Source organism: Microcebus murinus, chromosome 1, assembly GCF_040939455.1.
Source record: "Microcebus murinus isolate Inina chromosome 1, M.murinus_Inina_mat1.0, whole genome shotgun sequence".
Classification (NCBI taxonomy): domain Eukaryota; kingdom Metazoa; phylum Chordata; class Mammalia; order Primates; family Cheirogaleidae; genus Microcebus; species Microcebus murinus.
The window spans coordinates 10102931-10120344 of record NC_134104.1 but is presented as its reverse complement, the minus strand read 5'-3'; the positions used below and the strand labels follow the sequence as shown (position 1 = coordinate 10120344).

The window sequence follows — 17414 nt, the reverse complement described above, 5'->3', positions numbered from 1 at the left end:
CACCACCACAACACGGCTTACATTTACATGTTTATTTTACTTTTCAAGCTACATTCATGTGCATGATTTCACTGGATCTCATCTACTTGGCAAGGTTGGCAGATCCGGCATCACTATCCTCGTTTTGTCTGTGTGGAAACTGAGTTCTAAAGAGGTGAAGTGATATGAGAAAGGACACCAGAGCAGTTGCTAGTCAAAACTGAGACTAGAGTTTGATTCTTCTGATTCCAAAATTAAGGCTTTTTTTTCAATACACCCCATTTTATCAATGAAAATGAAGAATTTCGAACTTATGATATTAACAAATTTGATGACTCCTCTAAACTATCTGTACCAAGCCCCACATGTTCCAGGTGAGCAACTAGCTGCTTGGTTTATGTGACCCCGAGAAGTTGAAATTAATCCAGGGCGTTTGACCCCAAAGTCAGCCTTTCATCCGTGACAAGAAGCCACCTTCTTGTACAGCCCCAGGAGTCTCCCAGAGTCATCCGAGAACAGCCGGTGCCCACGCTCTTCCCTGGAGCACAGGCTGTGGCAGCAAAGGGCGAGTGTGGCTGGAAGTCACTGCCACACTCTCTCTTCTTGAAACACCAGAAAGCCTGAGAAGAAAGTCACTTGCAGGTCCTGGTCACACCCATTAGGCGGAAGCACCCATGGCTCAGCGATGTTCCCCCACCCAAGGGCTCAGTCCCTCTCCCAAGACTCCAGGTAAACCCAAAGCTGCTCCCCCCACGAGAAGGTTGGGGCCTCCCTGCTGGAGACCTGCCGGCCGTGACTTTCAAGGGATGTCCTGGCTCCCGGTCTGGGGCCTGCTGTTTCCGCACTTTGGGCCCAGGCTGGCCTGGCTGGGCTGCAGGGCGGCTCTGTTGCTAATGGTCAGTGCGGCGCATTTGGCTACCTTGCTCTGGAGCCCTTTCTTTTTGAGTTCAGAGGTCAAGTCGGAGTAATAAAAATCTTCCAAGGACTTGTCATTCTTTCTGAGGATGTTGCTGGCCAGCCGGAAGAGGAAAATCACCCCGTAGATGCCGATGATGGTGAGGATGTACCAGGCGGCGCTCGTCCCATCTGGCACCTTCAGCGCCCGGGTGGAGTTGGTGACGTTCCTCTCCTCCACGCGCCCCCCCAGCAGGAGCCCCAGGGGAGCACTGGCCTGGGTCTGGTTGGCGTCTTCATGGGGAGTCCACTTGATCACTGAGAAACAGAGAGGTCCGATGAGACCCAGCAGCCTGGAACCAGGGCTGCCTGGCCGAGCCAAGGATAGCGCGTGCAAAGGACACGGACAAATAGATCTCGGGGAGAAAAAAATGGACATTCGACATAAAAAGAGCTTCTCACTGACACTCATACAAGTAAAATGCAAATTAAAACTACCGCTAGATAACATTTTGTTGCCTACTAGGTTTGCAAACTCATCATGTTTCAGAACACACCGTGTGGATATGTGTGCAGGGCAATCGGGCTTTTGCATAATTTCTTGTTGGCCTGAAAATTCATGCAACTGACAGAGAGGGCACATGGACAGGATCTATCGCTGTTACAAATGCACTTACCTTTGACTAAGCTATTCTACGTCTAGGAATTCATTGTGAAGGTGATAGAGCATGTTTGAAGCAATGTATACTGGACGGTTAATCATTGCAGCCTTGCTCGCAATGAAAAATGCTTGGGAACAGCCAGAATAGCAGCAGCTAGGGGGTGGCTCAGTGCATTTTGGAACCTCCACACTGTGGAGTACTATGCAGCCATAAACGGGAATGAGATTTTTTTAGCAAAAGGCAAACGATTTATTTATTCTGAAGAAAAAGCAGAATGTGAGTTTTTTAAGGTACTAAAAGCTAAGAAGTGACAAAATAAGCTAGCAGTGATATCGTCTGCAACCACGTGTAAAAAGGGTGGAGTATGTTACTTGTGTGTAGTTTATGTATGTGTGGACTATCTCTGGGAGAACACTCGAGAACTTGGGAGCTGTGGTTGCCTCTGGGGAAGAGAATTGGGGGAAGAAGATGTACTTTCACTGCATGCCCTTTTGTATGCTTTGTACCGTGTCTACTTATTTTCAGAAAGAAATTATTAATAATTTTGAAAGGAAAGAGTACAAGTTGGTACGTTTCTGGTCTCCTTGGTGAAGTGCCCCTGGGTAAAGACACTGTGTGCCCTTGTCAGACCAGAAGATTAAGATCTCAATTGCTGTTTAGTTCAAAACGGTTTTCTCTGCTTGAGGGGCCAGGGAAGAAAATGAAACAATGAAAACCAGAGACGTAGTACAGAATCCTGCCTCCTGCGAGGCTTTCTCCTTTGAGCTTTACTGGCTGTAAACCCCATCGTTTGCTCTCTGTAACACACATGTATCCAGAGATATCACAGGATAAATCTCACAGCCTGCTGGGTGACAAAAGGTGCTCTGCAAATGCTTATTATTTGATATTTGTTTGTTTGTCGCTAACTCATTTTGCTAATGTGAGACTCAGAGAGGCTGGTAAAATTTTTATCATAGTTGCCAGAATGAGTGAATAATCTCATTATTTTTAGATAAAAGGAGAAACTATTTAAAAATAACTCTACAAACCATATGCATCAAAAGCCCAGGGTAAATGAACAGATTTAATTACTCATAAAATGAGTCACTCACAAGAAGCAATACAATCTTAAATTTTACACCACTGTTAATGGAATGGTTTGATACCTTAAAGTAAGGAAGGGAGGAATCTCATAATTATTCAAACAAACAAACAAACAAACAAATAGCAAATCAACCCAACAAGAACGTAATAAACCCTATATCAGGGCAAGAGAACGTATTTAAACTCAGAATACATGGATCAACTCATGGAACTTTCTGGAAATAGTTATAAAATGGTGTGATATGTGCAAATACATATAAAATAAATCTAACTAAGAACTACAGAACATTAAATTATTTTAAAACCAGTCCATTTCCCACATGAAAGAAACTCACTGTATTAATTATTACAATACATTGTATTTTACCTTTCTTTTTTAAAAAGGTAAAAAGTAAGCTAGGTTGTATCGTAGTGGATAAACCTACCCTGCAGAAGAGAGAAACCTTTTCGTTGGTGCCATTTTGCACTTGTAATTTAATGATGTGAAATAGAAGTTATTCTAGAACCGCCCATCCTCGCATGGTAGCAGAATACTCACGTTCCATGAGGTGGTCTTTTCCTCAACTCTTCAGAAGGCAAGTTTAAGCAGCTACCATGGAAGGGGAAGATGGCGAAAGAACTCCTCCTCCTTGCAAATGATCACCGTCCGACGTCCTACCGCAGTTGGGCTGCACTGAGCTTCCTGAGCATGGAGAGTTTTAGGGCAGTACCAACAGGAACTTAGCAGAGAGTAAGTGGATGAATTTTCTCTCGTTCAATTAATCAGAGGATCCAATTCGATCTGTCTTCTGTTGGTTCAGAATTAAAAGCACTTCCTGGCTTTGGCTTGTTAAGAAGTTCCATCAAAAGAATTTTTTAAAAACATGCTCATAGGGAATCTCCGGCCCTCCCAGGTTTCATCAGACCTGCGCTGGCAGGAAGCTCTCCCTGAGGCTGGAAGTTTCCTGAATTCCCCTGTTCTGCAGCTGCTGCAGGTGTGGAAGGCGGCCGGGCGTGGCAGAGGCCTGTTGTCGTAGGGCCAGGAAACTCCGTGGTCAAGAGTCACCAGCTTCCTCTTGGACAGTCTCCTGGATGAGGAAACCCGGACAGGAAGGGGGCAGGCCCAGGGTGACACACCTGGGGACATCCTGCTCCCCTCAGGAGCCGGCAGGCCATGGGCTCATGTGCCAGGCTGTGAGAAGAGGCTCTTCTCTTTCCCACACCTCAGAGTCACAGACCACCTTGCAACTGAGGTAGACTTAACTGGAAAGTGCTAGAATAAGAGTCCAGGGAGAAAGTTCCCTCAGGAACAGGGCAGGAAACACTGGAAGACTGGAAAGTTCTATAATGTAGCCATTGTCCCCAGCCCCACTCCTCCCAAATCCTCACTCTGTGACCATCACCTGCCACATTTGTGAGGGTTGCTGGGGTTTTTTTGTTTGTTTTTGTTTTTGAGATAGAATCTCACTTTGTTGCCCAGGCTAGAGTGCCGTGGCATCAGCCTAGCTCACAGCAACCTCAAACTCCTGGGCTCAAGCAATCCTCCTGCCTCAGCCTCCCGAGTAGCTGGGACTACAGGCATGTGCCACCATGCCCGGCTAATTTTTTCTATATATATTAGTTGGCTAATTAATTTCTTTCTATTTATAGTAGAGAGGAGGTCTCGCCCTTTCTCAGGCTGGTTTTGAACTCCTGACCTCGAGCAATCCACCTGCCTAGGCCTCCCAGAGTGCTAGGATTACAGGCGTGAGCCACTGCGCACGGCCTCTCTATGCTTTAAATAATTTTAACTGTGTGTATGTTACCTATTCAATAATAAATACACCCATTAGTTAGATATAAGTCTTTGTTGAAATTTAATTTAATTAATCTTTAATTCAGGCTCCTGCTGTCTCCCTCCATGGGATGGACGTGGCATCCCTGCTCTGACACACAGACAGGGAATCGTGACAGTGCTGGTGTGGGGTGCAAGGGACAGCGTGCCTGGCCCTGGAGCTAAGGGCAGGTGGCAGTGACAAGGGCTGGCAGTCAGGGCTCAGGGCCAGCCATGCCCTCGCTGTGTGACCCTGGGCAAGCCTCCTCTCCTCTGTGAGCCGCAGTTTCTTCATCTGGAAGGGGAAGGTGGTGGAGGAGGAGCAGGATCCCATCTCCTGGGGCCTGAGGAAGGCAGGAAGGAAGCCCGGCCCCCGAGGGAGGGCACACGCACGCAGCCCATGTGCGAGAGATGGAGGTTTGGGGAGTTGTCATTTGTGAAGTCAGGTTTTGGCATTCAGCTTAGGAGGATGCTGGCATGGGATCCGGGGGATCATAAACTCCCAGTCATCAGGGGAGGCAGATGATGGGTTGCCTTAGCTAAGCAACTAGTCTGCTGCACAGAGAGTCCTGTCCGGCCCCGGCGTGGGAGTAGGCGCTGACATTAGGGAACAGGCTTGTGTCCCGTGTTTGCCACGGCAGCGGGTTTCCACCTCTCAGAATCCTGTGGGGCAGGAATACTGTCCCCATTTAAAGAAGGGGACACTCAGGCTCAGGGAGGGGACTGGCCCAATGTCCTATAGCTCACAGGTGCCAGAGGAGGGTTGTCTGACACAAAGTCACTCTTCTTTCACGCCCTGAATGTCATCTTCAAGCTGGACCCAGAGTCTTGCGCTGCGAATTCTCCTGATCACTTGCTCTGCAGGTTAAAATGAAACTATAGACTGTCACTGCCCAGACACATCTGTGGCCTTAACACTCTCCCGGTCGGGCAGAACAATCCTGCGATGTTAAAGGCAGGACAATGGGGCTGAGTGAGAGGGACTCTGGGTGCCAGTCGTGTTCTGTTCCCTGGGTGTGTTCATTTGGGTACTTGTGCGACAGGCACTTTTTGCATGCATGTTATACCCAACAGAAATCCCTCCCTGATATTTCTTTAACGTAGCAAGCCCTGATAAGCTATGGGTAAACAGTTTAAGGTATCCATGGAAAAGTACAAATGCTGTTTTTAAAAAGGATTCTATATTTGGTTGTGGCTCTGGCCTTACAGTCCCATCTGATGAAGAGACCACGGTCAGCGAAAGGGCTGTGCCACTCCCACCTTACTATGCCCTGCGGATGACCTGTGGGTGACGCCAACAGCTTGCCATTCCCAGATGCTTACGTGACAGTGGGATGGAACAGCCTGCACCCCCACCAGGGCCGGGAACTTGCTTCTGACTTGTGTTCGTCTCCTCAGGCCTTTCATTCAATCCAGACGAATATTGCCCTAAGTACAACCAAGCAGAGCCGCTCACCCAGTAAATATTTGTCTGAGCTACAGCTCTGGGCGAAAGAGCTCCAATATCCTCTGCTACCTTTGACGTTAGCGACCCAACTCTGCCAGAGGACCATGGCTTTTCTTTTCACCCCCTGAAGAGCCAGTCAGCTTAGAAGATGCCTTAATTGGGAGCAGAGGTGGCACTGATGCAGACTCTACTCCCCCCAAAAAAATTAAAAAGAAAAGAAACAAGTGCGTTTACATTTCAGTGAAAGAACTGGCATTTTAAAAAATGCCAACAGATAAATGTTCATATCCACACTTGACATTCTTTCTAAGGAGAATTTTCTAGGGGAGGCAGATCTCTCCGGCCAGTTCCAGCGCCCTGCGGTGCGCAAGGACATTAAAAATGACAGTGAAGGAACCCGGTGGAGAGCAGCGGGCCTCTTCCTTGCCCTGCTCCTCTGGAAAAGGGACCCCCGCACCACCCGCCCCCGGCCAAGAGCACAGAGTCCAGATGTTTCTCCCTCCACTGGAAGAATAACCTTCCAAAGGACATTTTAAAAGATGCTTTGCACATTTTAAAAATCTTTAATTTATATGTCACCATCACCTTTGCTTTTAACTTCATTTTTCTCTTCTCCAGCGTTTGGGGACATTTAATGCCGCCACTCGCCTCTAATGAGGTATGGAGGAAAGCTCACGGCCTTTAGAACTGGAAGACCCATGCACCAGTCGGGACTTTATCATTTACTAATTGTGGGACTGTGGCCAAGTCCCTTCAGCCCTCAGCTGTAAAAAAAAGAGTAACAAATTGTGACGGCATTCGTGGAAAATGACTCCATAAACCTAAAGGGGAAAATAAGGTCACAGCTCATTTCTCTCACTTAATCACTGTGTCCTCAGCTGCCTGGATGTCAGGACATCCTATATTTACCTCCCTCTTAAAGGTTCCCAGTTGGCCAGGACGCCCAGGGGTTTTGTCCAGAGTGTGTTGAGTGGGTAGACTGGCGTCCTCAGCCAGGCTGAGGACTGGCCTCTTAAGCGAACCTCTGCTGCTGTTGCTTCCACCTGCCACATGGGGCCACTGTTGAACACAGACCTGGTGCAGTCAGCCAGGTGATGCTTTGGAGGGTCTTCAAAGACTTCAAGAATGTGCCCACGAGAGAAGGCACTAGCTGTGAACACTTGCCTGCTGCCAGTTCACACCACAGAACAGACAAACAAGACTGTTCACTCCTTAGCTCTTTCCTTTCCCCTGGCTTCAGCCCTGGGGAGGTATTCCCACTTTCCCACCTGCCTAACTGCAAACCTGAGCTGGGAGCAGGTAGAGCCTCAACCTTAGATAGAATTCAGAATTTCAGTTGTGACATGAGACTTCACACCTTAATTACTGAATTAAGAATTATGTTTTCCTACATAACATGTCTATAAGGGCAGGGAAAGAGCAAACCCCACTGTGTCCAGGGCCCACAGATTTAAAGAAATGGTGGGAACAGGAATAAAATTATGTTACATCCCATGAGTCTTGTCATACGCTTGATGGTTGGTTACAATGAAGATGCTCTGGTATGCACAGGCACATTCAAACAAGAGTTAGTAAAAAGGGAGTTTGCTGGTTCAAGTAAGCGAGAGAAAGGAAGGGTGGGGCTGGCCTAAGGAGCTAGATGCAGGGAGGAAGGACCTCCAGGGCTCTCCATCTCCATTTCTGTCTTCCATCTCTGCCCCCCTTTGCAGGTTGGCTTAATTTCATCCTGCTGCAGGGAAGCACACCAGGTGTGGCACATGGTGCTCAGACTCACACCCCAGTGGCTCCACCACTAGAGGGCAGTGGTATACCTTCCTGCCTGCTCAGCCAGGACAATCCCAGGGCGTGGCTCTGACTGGTTTGGCTCTGCCAAGGACAGACTGTGGGCAATCCCTGTAGCACTGGGATGTGGGCCAGGGATCGAGCCAGTCTGTGGCACATGCTCAGAAAGAGACAAAAGCTACCTGGGCTCCATCACTCAGGCTGCATCACAGAGCATGGATTGAAGAGAGATGCAACTGGAGGCAGAGAAACCAGTGAGGCAGCTGTGGGCATTAACCCAGGCAGGAGATGACAGTGGTGGGAGCAAGTCTGGAGAGCAGTCGATGGATCCAAGAGGTTTTTAGAAAGTAGAATGTGCAGAACACAACTAGTTGGTGCAGTGGGTTGAATGGTGTCACCGCAAAAGATGCAACCTCCTGGAAGCTCAGCATACAACCAGGCAAAAGTAATGAAAGAAGATATCACTACAAGATGCTAAAAGATATTGTAAAACCACAGAAATTAAAAGTAATTAATCCTGGCATTGAAACAGGCAGACATGTCAATAGAATAGAATAAAGTCAAGGAATAGACTCGAAATGTTCAGGAAAACAGTATAAAAGAAAGGGGACATTTCAAATCAGTGGAATAAAAGATGAGTTATCTCAGAAATGAATGAGACAATTGGATAGATACCTAAGAAAGAGTAAAATGGGATTTTTAATACACCAAAATAAATTCCAGATGGAGCTCAGTTACATTTATATATAGCATACGTATATACACATATATGTATATATAATATATACCATATACTATAATATGTATTATACATGTGTATATATACTTAAATAAAGCCATAAAAGAACTAGAACATAGGAGATTTATTTTTATAATCCCAGATTGTGGCAATCTTTCTGAGTGAGACGCAAAAGTCAGAAATCATGAAAAGAAAGACTGATAAATCCAACTATGTATGAATTTAAAATTTCCTCATGGCAAAAAATAATACTATCAAAAAAAAAGTCAATAGATAAATGATAAACTGGGGAAACAGTTTTCAACACATATGATAAACTATCAAATTTTTTAATATTCCAAAGGCTTTAACATGAAGAAATGGACCGGCAACTCAACAGAAAGATGCTCAAAAGACGATTAACAACTAGTTGCCAAAAACAAGTACACATATCTTTTAAACAGATAAAAATGTATTCATCTCCACTTATAATAATATAAATGCACATTAAAATAATAAAAAGATTTTGTTTTACTGCTAGTAGACAAGTAAAGATCATCTGTAAAATGGGTCTATTCACAGTCTTCTCCACAGTTTAAACATCCAAAGCAGTCAGACCAGTGTCTTACACAGCGACAGCTCATAGAAGTCAACTACTTTTGTTATTGCTATCGTTGTTAAGGATAATTGGCATTATTACAATTTATAATGTTTATATACTTTCTGACCGGTCATTCATCTTCTAGGAATTTTGGGGACCTAGGTGTGGGTGTATTGACAGGACATGTGCACAGATCTATTAAGTTACTGCCCCATTATTTGTAACAGAGAAAGATTGGAAGCCACCTAAATGTCCATCAAGAGAGGATTGATTAAAGATAGTATGGAAATCATGCAAAGGGATTCTATGTGGGCATTAGAAGAATGAGGCAGATGTCTATGTATCGGTGAAGAATAATCTTTAATGTATTGCCAAGTAGGGGAAAAAATAAGCATGATGCAGATTCATGTGTGATGAATACTACTATTTGTATATAAAAGCTGGATATTCTTGTCTATGGATAAAATATTCCTGAAAGAAGACATAAGAATCCTTGTATCGCCCCTGAGTGGTATCTTTTGAATGGTTTATTTATTTTTTCCATGTGCTTATTAACTACTAAAAATGTAATCAATTTTTTTTTTAAAGAGTCAAGAGTTTGCAATGGGGCCAGTTACAATGGCCCAAGCCTGGGAAATAAAACCGGGAGATTGTTTGAGGCCGGGAGTTTGAGACCAGCCTGGGCAATATAGCTAGACCCCCCTCACTACAAAACATTAAAAAAAAAAAATAGCAGGAGTGGTGGTGCAGGCCTGTGTAGTCCCAGCTACTCTGGAGGCTGAGGCAGGAGGCTCTCTTGAGCCCAGAAGTTGGAGGTTGCAGTGAGCTATTATCACATCGCTGCACTCCAGCTTGGGAAACAGAGGGAGACTCTGTCTGCCACCCCTCCTCCCCCAAAAGAGTTAGCAATGGACATATTAACTCTTGCAGGGAATCAGCTGTTTCTATGCAAGTATTTTGATATTCTTGCTTTCAAACATTTAAAATCTGATCCCCTAGCCTTCCATCTATACGTCTGATTTGTGTCTTCTTATAGCAACGTTTCCATGCATAAGAGAAATGTACAAGAGACTCAGGAGACAGCAAAGTGAACTGCAAGTGCAGATTGCTCTGGTTTTAACCAAAAAAACCCCTTTGCAAGTCAGTAATTCTGTCTCTCTCTGATTCAGAGTCACTGGCTCTGCTGGAGCAGGCTGCCCTGAGGCTAACACCGCTAGACCACTCTGGGAGCGCGCTCAGAACACCCCCAATTCAGATTCGGGACCGGCGGGATTCTTGCACCTCGGGGCTTCATGGATGCTCTGCCTCCCTGTGGCGAGACGCTGCTATGACAACCAGGCCACCGCTGCGGAGCTGCCTCCCACAGATTCCCTAGAGGGCACGAAGAGACAGCCTTGCTGATGGTGTGTTTTCTAGCCTAACAATGATTAGACGTGTGGATTTTACCTATGCACATAAGAAAGCAATCACATACAAAAGCAACACACAAAAAATTAAGTGCATAATTCTGGGCCTACTGATAGTTATTAATTAGCTTTATTTATTTATTTTTTTAAAATAAAGTCTAAATTTTGGTATTTTATACTTGACAAAATTCCTGCAAAGAACTGTGGGGTATGTTCAGTCTGACTGAGCCAGTTCCTGAGGTGCATCTTGCTGGCGGCCCCTGTGTTTGCATGCCCCAGAACCTGCATCCACAAGGCCCTATGGGGCCAACGTGGCCAAGTTTGGCTACATAGTCAAAAAATTCAGGATGACTCTAGAATGGAGCTCAGCATCATTTTTTTCTGTAAAGGGACAGATAATAAATATTTTTGGTTTGTGTTCCATATATTCTCTAGCACAGGACTCAACTCTGCCTTTGTAGCAGACTTAAATGGTATATAAATAAATGATGGGTGTGTCTGCATTCCAATAAAAGTGTTTTTTTACAAAGCAGGTGGTAGACTACGCACTTATTATGATTTCCCAAATCCAGAACACTGACAACACCCAATGCTGGCGAGGATGTGGAGCACCAGGAACTCTCATTCATCGCTGGTGGGAATGCAAAGTGACGCAGCCACTTTGGAAGACAGTTTGGTAGTTTCTTACAATACTCTTTGCTCTTACAAAACCAGAGCAATCTGGCAGTTTCTTACAAAACTAGACATACTCTTACCATACAATCCAGCAGTCTCCCTTCTAGGTATTTATCCAAAGGAGTTGAAAACCTGTGCCCACACAAAAACTTGCACATGGATGTTTATAGCAGTTTTATTCATAATTGCAAAACTTGCAAGTAACCAAGATGTCCTTCCATGGGTGAGTAGATAAACTGTGGTACATTCAGACAATGGAATAGCATTCAGTGCTGAGAAGAAATGAGCTATCAAGCCATGAAACAACATGGGGGAAACTTAAATGCATATTGATAGGTTTAGGAGGCCCATCTGAAAAGGCTACCTACTGTATGACTGTAACATTCTATGACATTCTGGAAAAGGCAAAACTATGGAAACAGTAAAACGATCAGTGGTTGCCAGGGATTTTGGGCAGGATGAATAAGCCAAGCATAGAGGATTTTTAGAGCAGGGAAATACTCTGTATGATACTATAATGATGGACACCTATCACTGTATAGCAGCAGGTCCTCAGATAACATCAGTTTGTTGTAACATTGATGAGAAAAAAAATTGATTCTCAGCCAGGGCTGCTATCTGTGTGGACTTCCCATGTTCTCCCCATGCCTGTGTGGATTCTCTTCTGGTACTCCGGTTTCCTCCCACATCCCAAGTATGTACATGTCAGGTGAATCAGGGTGACTATGCGGTCCCAATAATACAAAACCAAACAAACGAAAAACCAGGTGGCAGGCTGAATGTGGCCTACAGGCCAGAGTTTGGTCTGGAATGTTCATTCTTGTCTCGGAAATCCAGTGATACTGTACCTTGTTGGCAGTGTGACGTTTCCAGTCTCTGCCCCAGAGAGTTGAGGACAGCTCAGCAGTGGGACCGGCATAGTCGGTGGCTATCGGTTGCTCGGTTAGTGTCCAGACCTCTTGCGACGTGAACACATGTGCAACCTGTATGAGCTGTGGGGCGAGGAGTGGAGGTGGACGTGAGCACATGTGCAACCTGTATGAGCTGTGGGGCGAGGAGTGGAGGTGGACGTGAGCACATGTGCAACCTGTATGAGCTGTGGGGCGAGGAGTGGGGGTGTGCTGGGGGTGACACGCTGAATGCCTCTGTGCTGTACTGTATGTAGAAGGTCCCAAAGTGTTTGAGTCAAGAGATCTGCTCAAATAATGCAGTCATTAAATGTTCCTACCCTCCCTCATCTGGCTGAATCAAAACACACAAGATTGCCACACCTGCTTCAATTTCTCCCAGAGATCCCATGAACATGAGCACAGAGAAAATGCATCTCCTGCCTCATTTCCTCAACGACTCCATGTGGGCCCCCTCCTTCCCTTTGCCCTGACCATTCGGTGATGGCTTCTGCTATACACTAAATGTCTGTGTCCCCCAAGATTCAAATGCTGAAATCCTAACCTCCAAGGTGATGGTATTAGGAGGTGGGGCATTTGGGAGGTGATCAGGTCACGAGGGTAGGGTCCTCACTAATGGGATTAGTGCCCTGACAAAGGGACCCCAGAGAGCCAGCTCACCCCCTTCTGCCATGTGAGGTCACAGAGGGAAGATGGCCAACTATAAACCGGGAAGAAGGCCCTTGCCAGCCCCCAAATCTGCTGGCACCTTGATCTTGGACTTCCCAGCCTCCAGAACTGTCAGAAATAAACGTCTGCTGTTTTATAAACATCTGCCTGGTCTATGGACGTTTGTTATAGCAGCTGGAACTAAGACATTTCTTTCTTTCCCTCCTTTCCTGTTTCTCTTTTAACGCAGGCTCAGCCCTTGAGTGCAGGACCTAGGCTTCTCCATCAGTTCATAAATTCCTGACTGGGAGGGGTTCAGTCCTGCTAGTTCTTAGGGATCATTTAATGCAGGGGTCCTCAAACTTTTTAAACAGGGGGCCAGTTCACTGTCCCTCAGACCGTTGGAGGGCCGTTGGAGAGTGCGGTGCACATTCCACACATGCACACTGTGGGCCCGGGACGAGTTGGCTGCTAAGCAGGACAGGCAGCGGCGGCAAAAACACCCGGCAAGCCAGATAAATGTCCTTGGGCTGCATGTAGCCTGTGGGCCGTAGTTTGAGGACCCCTGGTTTAATGGCTAAAACTTTAAAGTTTTCCTTCCCTACCCTTTCCTTCCCTTTCCTTTTCTTTTTTCCAAAAGTGTCAGAAACATCATCCTTTAAGGCAAAAACAGGTAGAAAGCTTTACTCTAGTGTGTGTGCAGCGGGCAGCCTTAGAAGGCAGTTCCAACCCCGAATGAGTAGTGCACGTGGCTTGTTTATGCTCAGCCCTAAGTACACAAATCCGCCTCCTGCTCCCTGTTTCAGGCAGCCTGTGTGCAGATTTAGAGGCCAATGGGCTACAAAGGAGTGACCTGGTGACAAGACCCGACCTTTTCCTTTCGTTCCATGGCGGGCTGCTCCCCTCGGCTGGCAGTTCTGTGTTTTCTCCATGTTCCCTTTTTGGATTCTTCAGTTCTTTAACATCTGTTTAACCAATTCTTCATGTTAATTTCTCTGTTAAAATAAAGATTGGCGTTTCTATTTCCCTGATTTGACACTGACTGATCAACTACAAAATAAGTGACAAGGTACATTTGTGTCAGGGAGGGGAATATGTGATGAAAAGCTCACTGGAGAGAAGTCAAGTGGGTTTCTAGGAGCAACTTTCATTTGGTAAGAACAGGTGATCGTGGCCATGTGTTAAGTGTTTCTTATGTGCCGGGCACTGTTCTAAACCACGGGCCTAGAATCATTGTAATTATAGGAGGGATATAGTGTCACCCTCCCTCCAAATTTATGTCACCCAGAACCTTAGAATGTGGTCTATTATATGGAAATAGGGCATTGTGGATATAATTAAGGTAGGGATTTGGATGAGATGGTCCTGGATCAGAGCTGGCCCTTACTCCAATGATAAGTGTCTCAGACACAAAAAGACCCCCAGACATACCAGGGCAAAGGTCACGTGAAGGTAGAGGCAGACATGAGTGACGTGGCCGCAGCCAGGAAACGCCAGGGGCCCTGAGGCTGCAAGAGGCAAGGAAGGCTTCTCTGCTTGAGCACGGCCCTGCCAGCACCGTGGTTTTGGAATTCTGTCCTCTAGACTGCGAGAGGATAATTTTATTCCGTTTCAAGACATCGATTTTGTGGTAGTTTGTTATGGCAGCCCTAGGAAACAAATGCAATCACTCACTTAATTCTCCCAGAAAAGCTGTGCTTAAAAAGCAATCTGCAAGCGGGGGTGCTTTCTATGGGTCTCCCAGGTTTCCCCAAGGCGTGTGCATTCTCCTCTCCTCACTGTGAGCCCCCTTCCTTGGCACTGGGGCAGCCTCTCGACCCCCAGGAGGTGGACCTGGCCTCCCGCTCACCTCCTCCCTTAGAAACTGCACAAGAGGAGCCATTTCCGGGCATTGTCTGGTGTGAGAGGGGAGAAGCGTCGTGGGGGGAGAGGAGTGGGTGGGCAGGCCGGGGCTGAGGGGCGATGACAGGGACCCGCCTCTCCACTCTGTGGGAGCCCGAGGCAAGCAGTAGTAACTTCTCTCATTCCTCCTTTCGGTGACAATATCTGAACTGGCACCCTCGAAAACTTACCATTACCCAAACTTGCTGAGCCCCTAAGAAAAGCAGCTGGGATGTTTAATCTCACTCAGGAAAGAGCTTCCATTGCTGCCTCGCTCTCTCCCTCCAGGACGTGCGAGACTGTCAGAGGCATGGGACTGCGCCATGGGGCCACCATGGTGCTCCTTCTACCCCATGCTTGGGGAGGCCCCAGTGGGAGGCAGTCCTGTTGAGTGGCTGGGGTGCAAGGCACCATCTATACTCAGAGGCAGGTGTGGAAGGAGCAAGGGAAATGAGGGTCAGGGCTGCCTGCAGAGCAATACAGCCAATGTCCTTTGAGCAACTTGCAGAAGGGCACTCCTTCCACCGGGCAGCCACAGCCTCACTGCAGGGCCCAGGGCTCAGCTACAGGAGGGGGCTGGATTTCATGCCCTGATCACCCCAAGGCCCAGGGCCAGACTCAGCACACACCCTGCGTAGCTGTCCCCAGCAGGGGTGCAAAGCCTAACGTTAAGGCCCAGTACCATGTGCTGCCCTGACATCTGGTGAAACTGGGAGAGTCTCCAGTGGCCAAACTGCCAGCTCCCCTTCCACAGCCAAGCAACCCTTTGCATCTTGGTGCGGCCCCTGCTCATTCCTGAGTAGTGGGCTCCAGGTCCCTGCCAGTCTGTGGAATTATTCAAACATCCTCCCACGGAAACCAGGAGCCACCCTGCCCTCTTGTTACTACAAAGCCAGCTGCCCCTGCCCCTGCTGTTCACTCTGCCCCTGGGTGCGACCCCAGCCCTGGGCTGTGCCTACATGTGACTAATAAGCTGCTGTGGTCTCACATGCCCAGGATCACATGCCATGTGACCAACCACCCCCAAGACCACAGGGTGGGAATCCCTCCCTCACCAACTGGGCAAACAGAAGGCGATAGGAAAGCCTCGGAGGCCCACAAGGTTATCCAGGCGTGGACTCCTTTCTCACGCATAGCATGAGCATTTGGTCACAGGCATGAAACCAAAGGGGACTCAGGTCTGGGTGGGAGATGGTTTTCCAAGGGCGGGAAAGGATGATAAAGGGTTATTCCTGGGCCAGGGACGGGGGACGAGCAGATTCCAGCACATAGGGAGGGAGGAGGGGTTCCAGCAACTTCCCAAGAATGCTGAGCTGTGACTCCAGGGCCCTGCTCAGAGGAGGGGCCTCACCACGTACTTCTAGAAGAATAATTCTCTCCTTCTCAGCACTCCTTCCCCCCACTTCATAGTGGTGCCTGTGGCGGGTCCTGTCTCCATGAACTTAACCGCTGAACAGAAGTCTAGCCTGCCAGGGATGTCTACAGACACTCAGAGCGCCTCCCCCAGGCCGGCAAGCACCCACCTGGCTGCCGGCCCCCCAGGGTTCCCCGTGCATTGAGACACATCCTCAAAACCACCACCAGGGGGCAGCCGCACTCAGAGTTCCTTCCCCTGCACCTGCAGACGGACAAATTGCCAGTATTGTTAGAAATGTCTGTGATACTTGTCTACTGCTTTACTGACCTCAGGTAATCAGACAGACCACTGCACTCGAGGGGCTCTAAATCGCCTGGCTCTTTTTTTTTTTTGTATTTAAATTTGTTTTATGTATCCAATGACTCTGCTTACTTAAGGACTTTACCAATCCTTATCAATCCATTCCTAGCTTTGTGTACATTTCTTCGGTCTTCAAGCCCTGGCAGACTTATCTCCCCTGCCTTAGTTAGTATTTGTGTCTCCCTGGAGCCTGCGGAGAAGTCCCTTACTGATGTGGATTTAAGACAGGGCGCATTCCCGAGAGAGCTGTGTGCGGTACCCTGCACTCACGCAGCCTGGCCTGGAGCTCATGGAATCTGTAACAGTTTTCTTGGCTGCCAGCTGATTTCTAGCACTTGCTACTGGATTCCGATAGTGTCCGGAGGGGAGCCAAAGGTCAGAAGTCAGTGCAAAGGCAATATTTTGAATTATGGTCCCATCATTTGCAACTTGGCTTCTTTTTGGTTCACTGTGCTTTTTAATTTATTTTTTAATGGCCTAGTTCATAGGCTGGGCTATTTTATGTCTCTCTAGATAGACATCTGGGCATACAGTGTGGGTGATTTTCGGGTCATTTTTTGAGACTAAATTGTCTGCTATTATTAAATGATGTAATAAAAAATAGTATCGGCTTGAGTCAGTGTTTATGAAAAAATTAAATCAGCAAAATCAGAGTCACCACCCACCCCTACAGTGCTCACTCAGAGTTTGCACTTGGGGCTAATGGCAATGACCTTTCCAAGGTTCCTTCTCTACCCCATCCTGCCCCCTGCCCAGCCCTTGATGTGAAGGGACAGCCGGAGGAGGGTGAGGGCTGGGATTTGGGAAGCAGAGTGCCTGCTGGCTTCCTCCTTCAAGCAGCCAATGACCTTGGGTGTGTCCCTGACCCTCCCTGAGCCTCAGTTTTCCCTACTGGTGTCTAGTTAACCTCCATGGAACTCTTCAATGCCACCGTCCAGGGAACTGTGTGTGGCATGTCTACGCTGGAGAAGTTGAAAGCCATTCGCTCAGCCAGGCCAGGGGCTCTGGGAGAGGAGAGATGGGAATGACACCCTTCGCGTTGGCTATTTATTTATTTATTTTGAGACAGAGTCTCACTCTCTTGCCCGGGCTAGAGTGCTGTAGCATCAGCCTAGTGCACAGCAACCTCCAACTCCTGGGCTCAAGGGATCCTTCTGCTTCAGCCTCCCAGGTAGCTGGGACTACAGGCACATGCCACAATGCCTGGCTAATTATATA

General features: G+C 47.4%; 1 protein-coding gene across 1 annotated transcript; it reads right to left on the bottom strand.

Moving 5' to 3' along the window:
• Nucleotides 1-778: 778 nt before the first annotated feature.
• SMIM34 (small integral membrane protein 34) lies at nt 779-11961 on the bottom strand. The gene is made up of 3 exons (XM_076000875.1): nt 11891-11961; nt 3527-3688; nt 779-1289 (listed from the first exon to the last, which is right to left on the bottom strand). The coding sequence occupies exons 1-3, from the start codon at nt 11959-11961 to the stop codon at nt 779-781; spliced, it is 744 nt and encodes a 247-aa protein (XP_075856990.1).
• Between the last annotated feature and the right edge of the window lie 5453 nt (nt 11962-17414).